Below are 20,162 nucleotides of genomic sequence, written 5' to 3'. Positions count from 1 at the left end.
CCCTCCAGCGTCCCAGAGCACAGAGCACCAGGGTGGCTGCAACCGTGGTTTATTTCAAATGTGCAAAGCTAAATATGCAACTACAAGTCTAACTTAGGAAGGCCTGCCAGTGGCCCTGAGAGGTGGCCGTGCTAGGGTGGTCCACAGCCAGTTCTGATTGGCTAGGAGATGCTCAGACCCCTCAGGCCAATCCATGAGTCTGAAGAGACTGGGGCTCGGGGGCTCATTAGAGACTCTTCATTACCTAGAAACCAGAATATCTTGCTAAAGAAGAAAGCAGAAATCACGTGGGTCTGGGGGCAGGGAGGGGATAATAGAAACTGTTCCGCTGGCTGGGGCTCTCTCTCTTGGGGTGCAGTGGGGGAGGGGGCAGACTCTGTCAAGCCTCATATACTCTGCAGGGTGGGGCTGGTGGCAAAGGCAGGCTGGGGGTGCTGGACTCAAAGCTTGCTGTCCTGGAAGGAAGCGCCTTTCGCCTCTTATGGGGCATGGGGGGATCCTAGGGGAGCCCAAGAGGATTGCAGTGCAGACAGGCCCAAGCTGGATTAACCACAGCTGGAATCGGTGCTCACCCAATCAGCCTCCCAGCTGAGGGACCTCTGCCACCAGGGCTGGAGGTCAGGCTGCAGGCAGAGCCCTAGCCTGAGGTGGGGGCTGAGAGGGTCTCTGTGGCTTAGCCTAGCCGGGCATTGGTGGCTGGCCTTCTGGACCTAGTGGGCCTGATGTGACCGAGACATTCTTTCAAGGGGACCCGAGGTGACCTGGGGCCTCTGGCAGCTGCTGGACAGCGGATAAGGGCAGTTTCCATGGGGGATTCTTCAGGGGAGTCTAAGTGATTAGATGCACTGAGCAGTCGGGGTGGAGGCGCAGCCGTCACTGTCACGGGAGAGGCCCCGGGGTATCACTGCCACAAGTCACCAGCCGCCGCCCCGTTGTCATTCTCGTGGAACTTGTGCAGGTGGTCGGCGAACCTGGGGGACACGGGAAGCTTTGCTGAGGCCGAGTGTGTGTGTTGGGGAAGGGGGGTGTGTACCATGTGATGGGGTGGGGCTGGGGGGTAGTGGACACGGGAGTAGGGGGAGGGGGAGGGCCAGAATGGGGGGCTGCGATGGAGGGCTAAGGAGTGGGGGACATGAGGCAGGAACTCGGGGGTGTTGCAGGGGGTGCTGGGAGCTCGCTGTGGGGCTGAAGGGGGGCCCAAGTGGGGGTCCTCACTTCTTGGCACAGAAGGTGGCACAGTCCCTCTCCACGCTCTCGCTCCATGCCAGCTTGTAGAGCACCTGGCCAGGTGGAGACACGGTGAACTGCCCATTCGCCTCAAGGCCACCCCTGCAGCCCACCCATGGCCCCTGGGCCTGGGCCTGGCCTGGAACATAAAGGGTCTCGAGCCCCAGGCTCCAGGGCAGGTGGGCCTTAGACATGCTCCTGCGCCCACTGTTTCTGCAGATGGTCAGATGGGCCCAGACACGGAGGCACCTCCTCTAATACTGTGGGCCAAACCTTGGAAGGGCCAGGACCCGCTGGGCCCTGGGGTCAGAACTTGAGCCCAGGTTAGCCCTGTAGGGGCCATCTTGACTATGCTGGGGACAGGAGTCCCCAAGGCTGGATCCTTCCAGAGACACAGCCTTCCACCCCTCTTCTCCCCCAACTTGGCAGACATGGAGGCCCTTATCCGCTAAATAGAACGCCACCTCCACAGCTGAGGAGGTTAGTTCAAGACGCCCCTTCTCTGTGCAGTCTTCGTGACTGTCCCTTGGTGGAGTTCATTAGACCTGCTCCCTTCCCACTCCATCCCTTCTTCCTACGAAGCCCCTCTGGGACCAGTCCCAGAGGCGATCAGCCAGGCCTTTTTCACAGAGCGGCCCGACTGGTGCCCTGGCCAGAGGTCCCAATGGGGTGGGTCCTTCTCATCCCTGGGGTGGGCCAAGGCTCTCAAAGGGGAGAGTCGTGGCCGCAAGCTGGAGATGCAGCTTGGGGTAGGCCCAGGGGCCAGGCCAGCATAACAGGCCCCTGCTGCCCTGGAGGTCAGGGCTGGGGGTGGTGAATGTGTCCCTGGCCCGCCCGTGTGCACACTCACCAGGAAGACCAGGCAGTGCAAGAACAGTGTGTAGAAGAAGCCGATGGTGCGCGCCATCTTGTTGGAGAGAACCAGACGCCCCTGGGAGCAAGGAAGGGGTGAGGGGTGAGTGGGGATGGGGCCGGCCTCACCCACCCCTGCAGGGCTGCCTGGGCTTCACAGAAAGGGCCCTAGGGTGGCAAGGGGAGGGAAGGGACAGGAAGCTGGGGACCCCATTCCACCATTATGGGCGAGGGACATGGGCTGCTGGAATTCTTTTTTTTTTTTTTTTTTTTCTCTGTCGCCCAGGCTGGAGTGCAGTGGTGGTATCTTGGCTCACTGCAACCCCCACCTCCTGGGTTCAAGTGATTCTCTTGCCTCAGTCTCCTGAGTAGCTGGGATTACAGGCGTGTGCCACCAAGCCCAGCTAATTTTTGTATTTTTACTAGAGATGGGGTTTCACCATGTTGGCCAGGCTGGTCTCGAACTCCAGACCTCAGATGATCTGCCCACCTCGGCCTCCCAAAGTGCTGAGATTACAGGCGTGACCCACCGTGCCCGGCCACTGGAATTCTTTAAAAACATTTTTTTGAGACAAGGTTGCCCAGGCTGGAATGTAGTGGTCACAGCTCACTGTAGCTTTGACTTACTAGGCTCAAGTGATCCTCCTCTGTCAGCCTCCTGAGTAGCTGGGACTACAGGTGCACACCACTGTGCCTGGCTAATTTTATTTTTTGTAGAGACAGGGTCTTACTGTGTTGCCCAGGCTGGTCTCGAACTCCTGGGCTCAAGCAATACTCTGGCCTCCCAAAGTGCTGGGATGACAGGTGTGAGCCACCACGCCTGACTCTAGGCTGCAGGAATTCTGAGGAATGGCCCCCCTACAGCCCAGTTCAGAACCATGCTGTGAACCATGCTCTCAGAGGATCTGCCCGGGAAGCAGAGAGACCCTGTCCCAGGTCACACAGCCACTCTTGGCAGGGCAGGAGGCTCCTCCAGCCTGGGCTTCAGGGCAGGTAAAGAGGTGCCTGGAGACAGAGGCTCAGGCCTGTCTGGGGAAGGGGCGGGTAGGGGCAGGGACTCACCATGCTGAGGGTGGCCTTGTCCCAGGGACTCAGGCTCAGGTACTTCCTCTGCCGCTCCTGCACAGTGAGGGACAATCAGGAAAGGACCCCAAAGGACCTCACAGGCCCTGGCTTGTGGCAGAGAGCAGGGCCCGGCCAGCCACAGGCCACCGTGTCTCGCTGTTCTTGCAGACCCCCAGGGGGCTGCCAGGGTGCTGCCAGGGGCTTCCCTGGGTGCACAGTCTACTCAGTGTGACATTCTGAACTCCCCTGACATCTGTGAGAGCCCCTCCCCGCCTCTGCAGCTGCCCACTCTGCCCATGGGAAAGTTCTCCACGGGCAGAGCTTCTGCAGTCTGGGTGGGGGAGGGGAGTTGTGGGCGATCCACCATGGATCGGCTGACTCCGGGAGCTCTAACTGGTTTTTCCTTGTCTGCCTGTCCCCCAAATGTACTCCAGGTTAACCAGGTCACTGCCACACACCCTCAGGTAGCCATCGGCAGGTGTTCCTGAATGGGCCCTGGGCCTACATTGCACGGAAGCGATGGGGAGGCTGTCTTGGGGGGGGCTCCTGGCCTGAGGAGCCAGGGTGTGCAGGACTGGCATGGCAAGGCTGGCCGAGAGCACCCAGACGAGGGCAGGTGGAGGGGAGCCAGGGAAGGCCGAGGGCTCAAGGATGGGGGCCAGGTGATGGGGGCTTCCCTGGGCCGATGCCCCTCCCCTCCCCTGCCCAGGCTGGGCTCACGAACCCGCTTGCTGAAGGAGGAGAAGGGGTCCAGGCGCTCCTCGTACTGGGACGAGTATCGCAGCTCCGTGTCATCACTGCCGCTGCCCTGCACAGCCAGGGAGGGGAAGAGACCCAGTCAGTGCCTTGGGGCCCAGCGGGAAGGGCAGGAGCCCAGGGGAGCCTCAGTTTCCTCATCTGCAAAAAGGGAAGTGGGGGAGGGAGCCCTAGATCCCAGAGGCGGGAGGAGAGGGTGCTGGGGTGACAACGTGAATGTGGCTGGTGCCTCCTGCCACAGGGGCATGGAGTTACCCATGGGGTCAGGGCCACGGTGCCTCTGGGCACAGATGGGGAACTGAGGCCCAGGCAGGGCCGGGCGCAGGTGCAGGAAGGTGGGTTTGCTGGGAGTGTGGGGTGGTCATGCGGCCGGGCAGGCAGCTGGGAGAGGAGACGCCCCCCAGCTGGCCACCCAGAGCCTGGCTGGTTTGCAGAGTCTGAGTGCCCTCTGGTGGCCGAGGAGCGGCTCTGATGGGTGGGGATGGGGCTGGTGGCTGCTGGGCCCCAAAGGGAGAGGGAGAGGTGAATCCCTGCCCCACTATGCCCCACGCTCTTCTCTCACTCATAGAAAGGGTTTCCTGGCACGGGGTGGTCCCTGCGAGGCCTGGGGGCTGAGAGAAGCCACGCACAGGCCTCCCTAGCTCAGAAAAACTCGGCAAGTGAGTTTCTGATCCACTCTCTTGGTTGCTTTTTGGAGTGTGGACCAAATTCTGTTTACATTTTTTATTATTGCTTATTTATTTATTTATTTATTTGAGACAGAGTTTCGCTCTGTTGCCCAGGCTGGAGTGCAATGGTGTGACCTCGGCTCACTGCAACCTCCACCTCTCAGGTTCAAGTGATTCTCCTGCCTTAGCCGCCTGAGTAGCTGGGATTACAGGTGCATGACACCACGCCCAGCTAATTTTTATATTTTTAGTAGAGACAGGGTTTCACTATGTTGGCCAGGCTGGTCTGGAACTTCTGACCTCAAGTGATCCGCCCGCCTCAGCCTCCCAAACCGCTGGGATTACATGCCTGAGCCACCATGCCTGGCCTATTTATTTTTATTTTTTGGAGGCAGGGTCTTGCTCTGTCACCTGGGCTGGAGTGTAGTGGCTGGATCTCAGCTCACTGCAGCCTCTACCTCCTGGACTCAAGTGATCCTCCCACCTCAGCCTCCTGAGTAGCTGGGACTACAGGCACGTGCCACGATCCTGGCTAATCTTTGTATTTTCAGTAGAGACGGGGTTACGCTATGTTGGCCCGGCTGGTCTCAAACTCCACCCGCCTTGGCCTCTCACAGTGCTGGGATTACAGGCATGAGCCACTGTGCCCGGCCCTTCTGGCATTTTATTTTATTTTTATTTTATTTATTTTATTTTATTTTATTTTATTTTATTTTATTTTAATTTTTTTATTTTATATTTTATTTTATTTATTTTATTTTATTTTGTTTTATTTTTGAGACAGAGTTTCGCTCTTGTTGCCCAGGCTGGAATGCAGTGGTGTGATCTTGGCTCACTGCAACCTCCGCCTCCTGGGTTCCAGCGATTCTCCTGCCTCAGCCTCCTCAGTAGCCGGGACTACGGGTGTGCGCCACCATGCCCGGCTACTTTTTTTGTATTTTTAATAGAGACGGGGTTTCACCATGTTGGCCAGGCTGGTCTCGAACTTCTGAGCTCAGGCAATCATCCTGCCTCGGCCTCCCACAGTGGTGGGATGACAGGCATGAGCCACCATGCCTGGCCCTTCTGGCCAGTTTTTGTGAATGAATCTGGAGAGGGGCTCCACTCTGCGAGCTTCTCCCAGCTTAGGGAGGGCAGCTAGCAGGCAGGTGGGTGGGTGGGGAGATGTCGGAAGGCCTCAGGGGGCCTCTGGGGCCCAGTGCTGCCCAGCACGTCTTGGTCCCCAGCCCTCCCACCTCCGGAGCCCTGATCGGCCTCTCTCCCTGCCTGGTCCACCTGGAGCTGAGGCCAGGGGAGGGCCCTCACCCGGCCAGGGTAGCTCTGCAGGAACTTGATCTTCTCAAATAGCTTGATGTTGTCGGCGCGCAGGCTGTCCAGCTCACTCTGCAGGGCCTGGAGGGTGTGCTGGGCCAGGCGGTTCTCCTGTGGGGGGAGGGGCAAGTAAAGGGGTGGGGGAGAGGCCTCCATGCTGGCACAGGTGCTGCTCCGTCTACCTGGAGCCCCTTCTGTGCCCACAGCCTTCTCCTTGACCTGCCTGACTCTGTAAAGCTGCCTCTTCCCCCACTGTGGCCCCACCCCAGGCAGAAGTCAGGGATCTTGGGTCAGGTTTCTTCATATGTATTACGTTGGTGCAAATGTAATCGTGGTTTTTGCCCTTAAAAGTAATGGCAAACACCATGATTACATTTACATCAACCTTAATATATGACAGAGCAAGACCTTGTCTATACATTTTATTTTATTTTTTATTTTTATTTTTATTATTTTTTTGATACGGAGTTTCACTCTTGTTGCCCAGGCTGGAGTGCAATGATGCAATCAATCTCGGCTCACTGCAACCTCTGCCTCCCAGGTTCAAGCGATTCTCCTGCCTCAGCCTCCCAAGTAGCTGGGATTACGGGCACGTGCCACCATGCCTGGCTAGTTTTTTTTGTATTTAGTAAAGACAGGGTTTTACCATTTTGTTCAGGCTAGTCTCGAACTCCTGATCTCAGACGATCCACCTACCTCTGCCTCCCAAAGTGTTGGGATTATAGGCGTGAGCTACTGCGCCTGGCCCCTGTCTATATATTTTAGAGACAAGGTCTTGCTCTATCACCCAGGCTAGAACAAAGTGGCACAACCAGAGCTCACTGCAGCCTCAGCCTCCCGACTCAAGCAATCTTCCCATCTCAGCCTCCCAGGTAGCTGGGACTATAGGCTCGCACCACCATGCCCAGCTACTTTTTTATTTTTGCAGAGACGGGGTCTCACTGCGTTGCCCAGGCTGGTCTCAAACTCCTGGGCTCAAGCAATCCTCCCACTTCAGCCTCCCAAAGTGCTGGGATTACAGGCGTGAGCCACGATGCCTGGTCAGATTTCTTCATACCTTTTTTTTGTCATTGTTATTAGCCTTTTAAAAACTATTATTGAGATATAATACCCATAACATAAACATCAGCATTTCAAAGTGTACAGTTCGGTCATTTGTATCCACAATGTTGTGCAACCATCCCTACTACCTAATTCCAGAACGTTTAAAATCACCCCAATAAGAAACCCCAAACCTGCCAGCAGTCACTCCCCATTCCCTCCTCCCCTACTGCCTGGCAACCGGCAGTCTCCTTTTTGTCTCTATGGATTTGCCTATACCGGACGTTTCGTATTCATGGGATCACACACTGTGTGGTTTTAATATTTGCCAATCTAAAGGCAAGGTGAAATGGAATCTCAGTTTTCAATTTATTCAAATGCTTGAATAAGTGTTTCTTTCACACTATTCAAAATTCAAGCAGTGGCCAGTGCAGTGGCTCACACCTGTAATCCCAGCACTTTAGGAGGCTGAGGTGGGCAGATCACCTGAGGTCAGGAGTTCGAGACCAGCCTGGCCAACATGGAGAAACCTTGTCTCTACTAAAAATACAAAAATTAGCTGGGTGTGATGGCAGACGCCTGTAATCCCAGCTACCCGGGAGGCTGAGGCAGAAGAATCGCTTGAACCTGGGAGGTGGAGGTTGCAGTGAGCCAGGATTGTGCCACCGCACTCCAGCCTGGGCAACAGAACGAGACTCCGTCTCAAAAAACAAACACAACCAAAACTTGAGCAGTACAAAAAAGTATATGGCAGTATGATGCTTCCTCTAAAAACGTTAAACATAGAATTATCATAGGATCCAGTAATTCCACTTCTGGGTAGATACCCAAGAGAATTGAAGGCAGAGACTTGGAGAGATATTTATACACCCATATTCACAGCAGAATTATTCGCCATAGCCAAAAGGTGGAAGCAACATAAATGAATAGGTGAATGGATAAACAAAATGTGGTCTATATGCACAATGAAATATTATTCAGCCTTAAAAAGGAAGGATTTTTTTTTTTTTTTTTTGAGATGGAGTCTTGCTCTGTCACCCAGGCTGGAGTGCAGTGGCATGATCTCATTGGCTCACTGCAACCTCTGCTTCCCAGGTTCAAGCGATCCTCCTGCCTCAGCCTCCCAAGTAGCTGAGACTACAGGCGCCCGCCACCACGCCTGGCTAATTTTTGTATTTTTAGTAGAGATGGGGTTTCACCATGTTGGCCAGGCTGGTCTCAAACTCCCAACCTCAAGTGATCCGCTTGCCTCAGCCTCCCAAAGTGTTGGGATTACAGGCGTGAGCCACCGTGCCCAGCTCACCCTGTATTCTTGCAGGGCCACTGCCTGGCTTAAATCCTTCCTTGGTGCTCCTCCCTGCAGATTGAAGGCCATGCCCCCCAGCCTGGCAAGAGGGCACTCGCCTGGCGACTTGTTTCTCCTGGAATGATCTATGCTCCCTTCTGGCTCACTGGCCCCCGTGTCTCCGCTACTGTGAGCATCTGAGTCTTCTTTCAAAGCCCAGTGTGGCATGACCTCCTCCAGGAAGCCCTCCCTGACTGCACAGAACAAATCTCTTCCTCCTGAGGTTTACAGTCCGTGCTGCATCTCTCTCCTAAAACCCTGTGTGTTCCCCCACTGTGTCCTTGGGCCCAAGGAGCATCAGGGAGAGAAGGATGTGACTCACAGCCTCAAGCTCCTGGTTCCGGGCACGGAAGCGCTCCCTCTGGCTGGAGATGATGGAAAGCAGTGAATCCACCTGGCCCTCTGGGAGGGCGCCGCTGGCTGGTGCTGCAGGTCCTAGCAGGTAGAGGAGGGTGGCTTGGGGTGGCAGGAGGCGGAACCCAGCAGGGGGCCCTTTGGGGTGGGTCCCCCAGCCCTGGGGGATTTCTGGCCAAATGCCATGGGGTAGAAGCCACATGGTGTCTGACTCCCTGGTGCTGGGCAGGTCGGGGAAGGGGAGGGGACAGCCAGGAGAACTGAGGAGCGTGAGAATGGATGGCAGGGGCTGACCTGACAATACGGACTCTGGGGAAGGGCCCAGCACCCCCATCTGCACTGTCAGAGAGCCAGGCCCAGAACTCCCCTCCCGGTCACTCTGTCCTTGAATCTGAGACCCTTGCAGCTGTCAGACTAGGCCTACATCCTCTGGAGAAGCAAAGGGGCAGGAGGGGAACTGGGGAGGTATAGGCACACCCCAGTATCCCGGTCCAGCAGCCTCAGGTTCTGTCCTCAATGCCCAAGGAGGCTGCCTTCCCCCCACTGCATGGACCTCCGGCTGCACTTTGGCAGTGAGGCCTGGCTGACCACCACTCACCAGCCTTTCACAGGCTACCGGCAGGGCCGAAGGGTCAGGGCCCCAAGGTGGGGGGTGTCAGGCTAAAATCCAGAAAGGCAGGTTGGGGGCTCATTCAGCTTTTTGTTTTTTAGAGACAGGGTCTCGGTCTGTTGCCCAGGCTGGAGTGCAGTGGCGTCATCATAGCTCACTGCAGCCTCCAATTCCTGGGCTCAGGCCATCCTCCCACCTCGGCCTCCAAAGTAGCTGGGACTATAGGTGTGCGCCACCACACCTGGCCTTACCCCACCCTTCGAAGGCTGCTGCTGCATTGCAGGCATGGGGGCCTGACCTTCTTAGAGGAAGGGACTACTCTTTGGGGATCTGGGTTCTCAGGCGGTGTCACCTGTCTCCTCTTCCCTCCTCCTCCCTCCTCCCATTGGTCAGGCCTCTCCTTACCGTAGAATAGGGCAGTGGCCTCTTTGATGGGCTCCGGGATCTTCTCCAGGCGGTGCTCAGCGGCACCCTGCAGGTGACAGGAAGCGATGAGGAGGTGCCTCCGCACAGTGGGCATGGAATATTCCCTTTCAGCATGGCCAAGGCAAATGGCGGGGTGGGTGTGGCAAGGAGTGGGTGGGGCTGTCCGGGGTGCAGGCTGGCTGCAGGAGGGCCTGGACCTGGACACGTGGCATGAGCTACCAAAGAAGAGATGGCTGGGCCCTGAGTCACTCTTGAGGCCAGAGTTCAGCAGCAGTGTGGTTCTCCTCGCAGCCAGTCAGCTTTGACATGCATCAGACACCTGGGCCTCCCTGGCCCTGCAACCAGCCTGCCACGAGACCTGGGACAGCCCAGACTTCTCTCCCGGAGTCCCATTATGGCCTCTATAGAATGGGAGGTGGGCGAGGAGATGCCCTCCCTGGGCTGTTTGTGCCCCAGCCTGCTGTGATCTCTGGGCCCCAGGTCCTTTAGCTGGGAGATGGGTGCATGGTCCTGGCCTTGCCTCTGCCTCTGCTCTCAGGGCAGTGCCTGGAAAGAGGGGCCTCTGTGCTACCGCTAGGAAGCCCTGTGGCCTCTGCCCCATGGCCTGTCACCCCAAATCAGGGGCAGGGTGGTATTCATGGAGTAAGCAGAGAGAACCCAATCGTTTTAGGTGACAGCCCTTCTGGGTTGTCACCAGCTGCCTGATACACAGGCTAATCTGGGAAGTCAGTGTTTGCAGAGGCTAAAATAACCCTGGGCAGGTGGTGAGATGGGCATGGGGCAGGGGGGTGGGCTCACCTCGGCGTCAGGGCGCTGGATGGACTGAATGATGCTCAGGTCCTGCTCCAGGCGGGCGATCAGCTCTCTCTGTTCAGTGGCTGTGGCCACAGCCTCAGTGACACGGACCTGCAGCTCCGCACAGCGTCCTGTGGCCAAAGGAAGACATGGCCGTCAGAGGGAGCCTGGTGGGACCCTTGGTGCCCTCCCCTGGTTCTGCCTCTCCAACCCACGGTCTGGAAGCAGGGCCGCCTGGATGCCCTGAGAGTGTTGGCTATTCCCTCCAACTCACCCCTGCCTAGAAGACCCCATTAGACCTAGGGCCTCCTCCAGGAAGCCCTGCCTGACTGTCAGAGGCACTCCTGGCCCCAAGCACTCTGTGGATTGGTGAAATCCCCTGGGTAGGAGAAGTAGCTCAGGTCAGGGATTAGGAGAAACCAGTGCAACGTGGCTCTGCCCACGGCTGTTTGGCGGGACCTTGCCAGCCCCTTTCCCTCTCTGGGCCTCACTTTGCTTGTCATGTAGGGGCAAGGAGGCTCAAGTTGCTTCCTAGCTGATGTTCTGGGATAATGTCCAGTGGGAAGCCTGGGGGTAGGAGAGGCATAGAAAGCTGCGGGGGGTGCAGTGGGGTGCGTAGGGGTCCCACCTCTGTGCTGACAGCAGAGGTGCTTGGTCCCGCCCCCAACAGAGGCTCCAGCTGCAGTGGTGGGGGCGGCGTGGTCCCCAAGGAGTCCCCCGACACACAGCCCTGTCCATCTCCCCCTCCTCCAGGTGCCAGTGTCATCTTTATAACAAAGCATCCAAACTGTGACTTTCCTGCCCTGCAGGAGGGTGAGAGACGTCGGGGAAGGGACCCAGACCTGAGCACGCATCGCCAGGCAGGACTTCAGTGACCCAGGAGCCAGGCAGCCCCAAGAGTGAGGTTTGGCCCCGTTTCTGGTTGACTATGCGACTCAGGGCCACTGGATCCTTCAGGTCCCAAATGGTGACATGTAACATGGTGACAACAAACCTTGCTTAGGGTGAGCTGTTGGGGGCTGCAGAGAGGGAGACCGAGACCTGAGACCCAGGATGCTGTCCTTTGGGGTAGGCTGCACAGCCGCCAGGGGGCACTGTGGCCTCAGAAATGCACAAAGGCTGCAGGCTGTGGGCAGTGCCAGGGAAATGGTACGTGCAGCCTCCTCCATGGACTCATCCCTGACTGCGCCGCCCTCTGACCGGCTGTCATACCCGCCGTGGCTGGGATCAGTGTCTTGGGCCAGGATGGGGCAGCCCAGCCTGACCCCCACATGCTCCTGGGTTCCCACTGCACACCAAGTCCTTATAGATGAGTCAGAAAAGACGATTCACATTTTACAGTCGAAGAACGGAGGCTTCCCGACCTGGGACCAAACCCAAGGCATCCACCCCCAGCTCTGTCTAAGCCCTTGCCCACACCAGAGTCTCGCCTCGTTCAGGCCCCGAATGGATTTATTTTATTTTATTTTTCTGAGACAGAGTCTCACTCAGTCACCCAGGCTGGAGTGCAGTGGCTCCATCTCGGCTCACTGCAACTTCCGCCTCCAATGTTCAAGCAATTATCCTGCCTCAACCTCCTGAGTAGCTGGGATTACAGGCACCTGCCACCATGCCCAGCTAATTTTTGTATTTTTAGTAGAGACGGGGTTTAGCAATGTTGTCCAGGTTGGTCCCAAACTCCCAACCTCAAGTGATCTGCCTGCCTCAACCTCCCAAAGTGCTGGGATTACAAGCGTGAGCCACCACGCTGGGCCCCTAAATGGATTTCTTCCTTTAGACATTCACTGAGCCCCTGGGTCCCTGGCAGGAAGGTGGTGTCTGCAGAAGTGAGGAGGGGATGAGGGAAGAGGCAGGACCTGAAGACAGGACCCGGCCTTGGAGGGAGGACTGTCAGGGGCAGGGTTGGGGCTGGCCCTGGGTCACCTGCAGGGATTTTAAGGAGACCCCAAAGGGGAGAGGTCCAGAGAGATGACAAATGCCATGCCCTCCTGGCCTGGGTGCAGAGTCCTTGGGTCCTGGCCTGTGGGATGGGATGGCAGAGCCGGCCACGCATGCTTAGGACGGGAGGTGGACAGCAGTTGTGAGATGTAGGGAGAGGAAACCACCAGAAATCTAATGGGGCCTTGGGTCACATTAATAGAGGTGAAGGGCCTGGACCAAGGGAGGGGATGCTTCAGTTTGGCCACAAACAGGAGCACATCCAAGAACCGTGCTGGGACTGATCCCATGGGGACAGTCTCCTGGGATAAAGCTTAAGCCCCAACAAGGCTCAGGGAAGCCACATTCCACCTCAGGGATGAGGGCCTGGAGGACAGAGAGACAGGGCCGAGATGGGGAACCTTTGCAGAGGTGACTTTTGCCAGGCCAGAGTGAGCCCTTTTCCCTAGAGGTGTGCGCCTGGCAAGAGGGGTGGATAAAAAGCTGCTGAGATGATTCCTTGCACTGCCTGTTTTATCTGCCCCTAGTCTGTGGCCACCCCAGTGTGGTCTTGGTCAGGTCTCTGGGGTGGCAGTGACTTGCAGCTCCCAGCGCCGTCCGTGGGCACCGGGGAGATGATGGGGTGCGTGGGCCTGGTCCCTGTACACTTGTTCCTGTGCCTACTCCTGCAGGGGAGGGCACACGGTCTCACCGTGCACATATGTGACATTCTGTGCAGGTGTGAGCACCTTGGCTGCAAACCCTCTATCCTAGGCTGCCTGGTTCCCAGCTGGTGGCCCACTGTCCTGGAAAGGGCCCATGTGTTAAGCTGGCCTGGAGGCCTGGCCATTGGCGCTGCTGCAGACGCTCTGGGCACTGGGTTAGCTCCTGAGGGGATCTCGGGGTGTACGGCTGAGTGGTTGGGGGAGGCCATCCCTGAAGAGGTGGCTTGGGGTGATAGGAGCACAGGCCGGTTGCACGGGCAGCAGAATTGGGGGATGGCTGCTTGTGAAGCAGAGAGAACAGGCTGGGTAAGACAGGGCAGCGGAGGCTGGCAGGCAGTGAGACTGGAGGGAAGGCTCTGGGTAGAGGGGGGTGGACAGAGAACTGGAGGCTGCAGGGGACAGGATCTGGACACTGTCCCAGAGCCCAGCTGGATCCCAGCAGCAACGAGAGCTGTGCTTTGAAACTGTCACTCCACGCTGGGAGGACGTGAAAGCCAGGAGACTGGCTGTGCCGGCTTCCCCGAGAGAGGGGCCTCAGTTAGATGTACTTAGAGAAGGACAGGGCCTCACCGGCCACGGGAGGGTCCCCTATCCCCCACTGGCTGCCTCACCCTGCCTTCTCTGCTGGAGGCTGGAACACGCAGGTGGGGAAGCTGGGGAAGCTGGGGTCACATCTCTGGTGGCCACTTGATGTCAAGTCCAGAACCGGGCTTGCATTCTGGCCCTGCCTCTTATGAATTTCACGACCTTCGGCAAGTTCTTCAACCTCTGGAGTACAGGGCTCTGGGGCGAGGCCACAGAAGGAGCTGGAGAGACAGCTGTGGACCCCATCGCTGTACAGAACCCAGGTGGGGAGGCCCGGGCCTGGCCCCCTGTGGGGTAAGGGGTGGGCAGCTGGCTGGCTTGGTTCTGGCATGCACGAAGGTGCTTGTGAACAGCTAAGGGCATGTGTGTGGTGGGGTGTGGACCTGTGGACCTGAGGCTGGAGATGCCGGTTGAGGAGATCTAGGGTCCCAACGGTCAGAGCTTGGAAGCGTTTGGGGGGCTTGGAAGAAGACAGGAAGATGAGGGAAAGTTTGGAACTTCTTAGAGACTGGTTCTGTGGTTGTGACCAAAATGCTGCAATGAGTTAAGACTTTGGGGCTGGGCGCGGTAGCTCACACCTGTAATCCCAGCACTTTGGGAGGCTGAGGCGGGCAGATCACTTGAGGTCAGGAGTTTGAGACCAGCCTGGCCAACATGGCGAAAACTCGTCTCTACTAAAAAAAAAAAAAAAAAAAAAAATTAGCCGGGCATGGTGGCAGGTGCCTGTAATCCCAGCTATTTGGGAGGCTGAGGCAGGAGAATGGCTTGAATCTGGGAGGCGGAGGTTACAGTGAGCTGAGATGGCACCATTGTACTCCAGCCTGGGCAACAAGAGCGAAACTCCATCTCAAAAAAAAAAAAAAAGACTTTGGGGTACTGTTGGAAAGGCATGATTGTATTTTGCAATGTGAGAAGGACATGAGATTTGCGTGAGGGATCAGGGGTGGAATGATATAGTTTGGATATTCATCCCTGTCCACATCTCATGTTGAAATGTAATCAAGCCAGGTGCAGTGGCTCTTGCCTATAATTCCAGCACTTTGGGAGGCTGAGGAGGGAGGATCACTGGAGCCCAGGAATTCGAGACCAGCCTGGGTGACGTGGAAAAACCCAGTCTCTACAAAAAAAAAAACCCACAGAAAAAATTAGCTGGGTGTGGTGGTGTAGCTGTAGTCCCAGCTACCAGGGAGGCTGAGATGGGAGGATCACCTGAGCCCAGGAGGCAGAGGTTGCAGTGAGCTGTGATCACAGCACTGCACTCTTGCTTGGGTGACAGAGTGAGACCCTGTCTCAAAAAAAAAAAAAAAAAAGTAATTAATCCCCAGTGTTGGAAGTGGGACCCGGTGGGAGGTGTTTGGGGGACAGGGCGGGTCCCTTGTGGCGTAGTGCTGTCTCTGAGATACGGATCTGGTTAAGGAGCGTGACACCTCCCCCACCCCCATTCTCTCTCTCTTCCTCCTGGCCTCGCCATGTCTCGTGTAACACCTGCTCCCACTTCGCTTTCTGCCATGAGTAAAGGCTCCAACGCCTCCCCAGAAGCCAAACTGACGCCAGCACCACGCTTCTGGTACAGCCTGCAGAACCATGAGCCAAAGAAACCTCTTTTCTTGATAAATTACACAGCCTCAGGTATTTCTCTATAGCAATGCGAGAACAGCTAATACAGAAAATCAGGGGTGGCGGACAAGTCCTGAGAGAGTGCTGCTGTGAGGTGGCCGGAGCCTCAGGGGGTGACCCACAGAGGGGGTCCCGCAAAGACCCTGAGAAGAGGTGGCAGGAGGCAGGGGAGACACCAGGAGGATGCATGTGAAGGCACCAAGATGAGGCAGGAGGGTCAACGAATATGGAGGGTCAGGGGGTCAGAAGCTACAGAGAGGCTGAGCGAGGCGAAGGTGTTGTCGTCGAGGTGGTGGGGGCGTGCAGGGCTGCAAGGCACAGCCCGATGGGCAGAACTGGTGGAAGAGCAGTAACGTGTGCCCGAGAGGGGATCTTGAGAAGCATGGAGTCTGTGTAATGGACCATCTGCAACCCGGAAACCCAGGAGAGAGGGACAGACTTTGTTTAGGGGAGAGAGGGATGACAGGCGACAGGTGGATAAGTGAGCATCAGACAAGGGAAGGGGCTCAGAAAAGGAGTCTGTGGGGCAAGGGCCCAAGACGGTTCCCTTCCCCTCAGGAAAGACTGGGACCTCATCCTTCTGAGAGAACCTGGAAAGACATCCTAGAGGGGGCACCTCACAGAGGGGAGGAGGGAATCAACGCATCTTTAAGGTCAAGACTTCAGGAGGGCCCCATGCTGTGGCTCACAGCTGGAATCCAGCACTTCGGGAGGCAGAGGTGGTAGCATCGTTGGAGCTCAGGTGTTTGAGACCAGCATGGGCAACATGGCAAAACGTCATCTCTACAGAAAAATACAAAAATTAGCCAGGCATTGTGATGTGCACCTGTGGTCCCAGCTACTCAGGAGGCTAAGGTGGGAGGATCGCTTGAGTCCAGGAGTTCGAGGCTGCAGAGAGCTACGATTGCACTACTGCACTTCAGGCTGGGTGATAGAGCAAGACCCTGTCCCTCTCTGCCCCATGCCCAAAAAAAGTCTAGGCATGATTTCTGACTGCAGAAGGATTAAATGCAGAGACTTATCATAGTAAGGCCAGCGGCGTTGTACCTGCGGCTTTCCTGAAGGCACGAGGGGCCCCTGTCTTTTTATATATTTATTTTTTTGAGACGGAGTTTCACTCCTGTCACCCAGGCTAGAGTGCAATGGTGTGATCTTGGCTCACTGCAACCTCTGTCTCCCAGGTTCAAGCGATTCTTCTGCCTCAGCCTCTCAAGTAGCCGGGATTACAGGCATGCACCACCACGCCTGGCTAATTTTTGTATTTTTAGTAGAGACAGTGTTTCGTCACGTTGGCCAGGCTGGTCTCGAACTCCTGACCTGAGGTGATCCACCCGCCTCAGCCTCCCAAAGTGCTAGGATTACAGGCATGAGCCACCACGCCCAGCTGCCCCTGTCTTATTAAATCACTTGCAGGCCAGGTAGGAACGGTGGAGACACTCGGTGCACATGGTATCTCTGCTAGGAGGACACTGAGGGGGCCAAGCTGCTGCCTCATCCACCCCTCCCTGCCTCTGCACCTGTAGATCCTGCAGGTAGCCACAGGTGACCACTGAGCCCCCCCGGCCGGCTCCCCATGCCTGCAGATGCTGGCCCCCACCCCTATGCAATGGGGTCTCCAGCAATGCCACCCTCTCCTGCAGCACCGGCTCTTGCTTCTCCCTTCTACATGCATGCAAGCATGTTCTCCTAGCAGGCCTGTACACATGCACACACGCCCCTTCCCTTGACCCCACTCTGGCAAAACTCCTTGAAGAAGCTGTCTCTTCTCAAGCGTCTAATTCCGCTCCTCCAATTCCTCAAGCCCTTCCCATCAGACTCTGCCGCCCCCAACGCCAACTGTCCTTGCCAAGGTCCCTAATGACCTCTGCACATTGCCACGTCCTTGTTTTTCGGCTCTCATCTGAGCTGCTGTGTTAGCAGCTAGTTTCCAGGTCACTGACCCTCCTGGGCCTCCTTCCCTGGCTGGCTGCTCTGTCCCTGTTTCCTTGACTGGTCCTTGCCCTCCCTGCTAAGCTTCTTGCTGCTGCTGCACAGGGACTGTCCGCAGATGCCTCACTCTGCGCTCTCATCCGCTCTGGCCATGTGGGATGTCATTGACAAGCCGATGGCTCCCCAGTGTGGGACTCCAGTCCACGCCTCTCCTTGGATTTATCTTCTACTGGCATTTCAACCTTCACAGGTCTGAATTTCAGCCTGATCCCTTCCTCCCCAAGTCCGCACTCCCCAAGCCCAAGTGTGGGCCCCTGTAGTCCAGCCCCGGGAGGTGACATCTGCAGGGCTAGGCAGAGACCCCCTTCCCGGCCTGACCCAGCTCTCCGTGACCCTTCGGTGGCTCAGACCAAACCCCGGGAGGTAGCCTCACTCCTCTCCATCACTCCTGATGCTGAATCTGTCTTAAGTCTCTCTCTCCCTTTTTTTTTTTTGAGATGGAGTCTCACTCTGTCACCCAGGCTAGAGTGCAGTGGCGTGATCTCAACTCACTGCAACCTCCACCTCTTGGGTTCAAGAAATTCTCCTGCCTCACCCTCCTGAGTAGCTGGGACTACAAGCATGAACCACCACGCCCGGCTAATTTTTGTATTTTTAGTAGAGACAGGGTTTCACCATGTTGGTCAGGCTGGTCCCAAACTCCCGGCTTGAAGTGACCCGCCCACCTCGGCCTCCCAAAGTGCTGGGATTAAAGGCGTGAGCCGCTGCGCCTGCCTGAAGTCTCATTTTTGGCTCTACTTTCAAAATATCTCCAGAATCCAGTCCCTTTTTACCACTGCTGCCACCTAGTCCGAGTCATGACCACCTCTCATTGCGATGATGGCATCAGCCTCCTCATTGGCCTCCCTCTGCTGCCTAAGATCTGGGTACCAAGCAGCAGCCAGAGATAGCCTTTTAAAAAGTTGGTCAGGTGCAATTGGCTCATGCCTGTAATCCCAGGACTTTGGGAGGCTGAGGCAGGAAGATTGCTTGAGTCCAGGAGTTTGAGACCAGCCTGGGCAACATAGCCAGACTGTCTCTACAAAAAATTAAAATATTAGCTGTGTGTGGTAGTGCACGCCTGTGCCCGCTACTTGGGAGGCTGAGGCAGGAGGATTGCTTGAGCCCAGGAGGTCAAGGCTGCAGTGAGCGATGATTATGCCACTGCTCTCCAGCCTGGGCAACAGAGTGAGACCCTGTCTCTTAAAAAAAATAGTGACCTTGTAGGGTGCAGTGGTTGCAAACAGCAGCCTCCTCAGTAAAGTACAAAGTCTGTTTCTTTCTTTCTCTCTCTCTTTTTTTTTTTTTTTGAGACAGATTTTTGCTCTTGTTGCCCAGGCTGGAGTACAGTGGTATAATCTCGGCTCACTGCAACCTCTGCCTCCTGGGTTCAAGCATTTCTCCTGCCTCAGCCTCCCGAGTAGCTGGGATTACAAGTGCCCGCTACCATGCCCAGCTAATTTTTGTATTTTTAGTAGAGACAGGGTTTCGTCATGTTGGCCAGGATGGTCTTGAACTCCTGACCTCAGGTGATCCACCCACCTTGGCCTCCCAAAGTGCTGGGATGACAGGCGTGATCCACCACACCAGGCCACACAGTCTGTTTCTTATATGGGTTGCCCTAAGGAACCTTGGAGACAATTCTTTCCACTGGACATTTGTGTCTCTGACCTCGTGCTGTCTGTGGTCTAGGCACTAGGCAAGTATTCGGGGTGCCCTTGGAAATCCTGACAGCCAGGATTCACGTTGGCCAGGTCATCGTGTTTATCCGTACTAAGAGCAGAACCATGAGCGTGTGATTGAGGCCATACACAGGGCCAAGTCCAAGTTCCCTGGCTGCCAGAAGATCCACAGCATAAAGCAGCAGGCCTTGACCAAGTTCAGTGTGTAAGAAATTGATCCCACGTGGTGGCTGAGAAGCAGCTCCTCTGGCATGGCTGGGGGGGTCAAACGCAGCCCCAGTTGTGGCCTCTTGAGTGAGCTTCTGAGGGCTTCCCCTGTGCTAACCTCTCCTTACTCACTCCTACCAATAAATCCTACTTCCTGTTTCCCCACCAGAGCCAGGACCCTCTGTTCAAACCCTCCAATGGCCCCCAGTTGACTCAGAGGAAAGACCAAAGCCTCGGCAATGGCCGACAAGGCCCCCACGCTCTGCCTCTCTCTGGTCTCTCTGACCTCATCGCCTCCCACTCTTCCTCCTGGTCATGGTGCTGCAGCCATGCTGGTTTCCAGGGACATTTGCACCACGAGACCTTTGAACTGGCGGTTCCCACTGCCTAGAACGTCCTTCCTTCTCACATATGCAGGGCTCATTCCCTCAGCTCTGCCAGGACTGTTTAGAAGTTAACTTCTGGGCTGGGCGTGATGGCTTACGCCTGTAATCCCAGCACTTTGGGAGGCCGAGGCGGGTGGATCACCTGAGGTCAGGAGTTCGAGACCAGCCTGGCCAAGATGATGAGACTCCATCTCTACTAAAAATATAAAAATTACTGGGCATGGTGGTGGGCGCCTGTAATCCCAGCTACTTGGGAGGCTGAGGCAGGAGAATCACTTGAACCCAGGAGGCGGAGGTTGCAGTGAGCTGACATCGCACCACTGCACTCTAGCCTGGGTGACAGAGCAAGACTCCATCTCAAAAAAAAAAAAAAAAAAAAGTTCTGTCTAGGAACGGTGGCTCATGCCTGTAATCTCAGCACTTTGGGAGGCTGAGGTGGGAGGATTGCTGGAAGCCAGGAGTTTGAGACCAGCCTGGGTAACATAGCAAGACTTCGTTTCTACAAAAAATATAAAAATTAGCCAAAAGTGGTGATGTGTGCCTGTAGTCCCAGTTACTAGGGAGGCTGGGAGGATCACTTGAGCCCAAGAGTTAGAGTCTGCAGTGAGCTATGATCATGCCACTG

The 20,162-nt window shown here is 56.2% G+C and overlaps 1 protein-coding gene across 3 annotated transcripts in view; it reads right to left on the bottom strand.

The window, feature by feature from the left end:
* Positions 1-33: 33 nt before the first annotated feature.
* Positions 34-20,162, bottom strand: part of CUX1 (cut like homeobox 1) — a 474,797-nt gene continuing 454,668 nt past the window's right edge. For all 3 annotated transcript variants that reach the window (XM_030796740.1, XM_030796741.1, XM_030796739.1), the window contains exons 15-23: positions 10,454-10,581; positions 9,635-9,701; positions 8,588-8,700; positions 5,874-5,990; positions 3,869-3,952; positions 3,142-3,198; positions 2,078-2,158; positions 1,216-1,280; positions 34-971 (exon numbers count right to left, since the gene is read on the bottom strand). In XM_030796740.1, coding sequence (XP_030652600.1) covers positions 902-971; positions 1,216-1,280; positions 2,078-2,158; positions 3,142-3,198; positions 3,869-3,952; positions 5,874-5,990; positions 8,588-8,700; positions 9,635-9,701; positions 10,454-10,581 — 782 coding nt within the window. In that variant the 3' untranslated portion in view covers positions 34-901. The remainder of the gene's footprint in view (positions 972-1,215; positions 1,281-2,077; positions 2,159-3,141; positions 3,199-3,868; positions 3,953-5,873; positions 5,991-8,587; positions 8,701-9,634; positions 9,702-10,453; positions 10,582-20,162) is intronic.

This window comes from Nomascus leucogenys, chromosome 17, assembly GCF_006542625.1.
Source record: "Nomascus leucogenys isolate Asia chromosome 17, Asia_NLE_v1, whole genome shotgun sequence".
In the NCBI taxonomy this organism is placed as follows: Eukaryota; Metazoa; Chordata; class Mammalia; order Primates; family Hylobatidae; genus Nomascus; species Nomascus leucogenys.
This window is presented reverse-complemented; position numbering and strand designations above follow the sequence as displayed.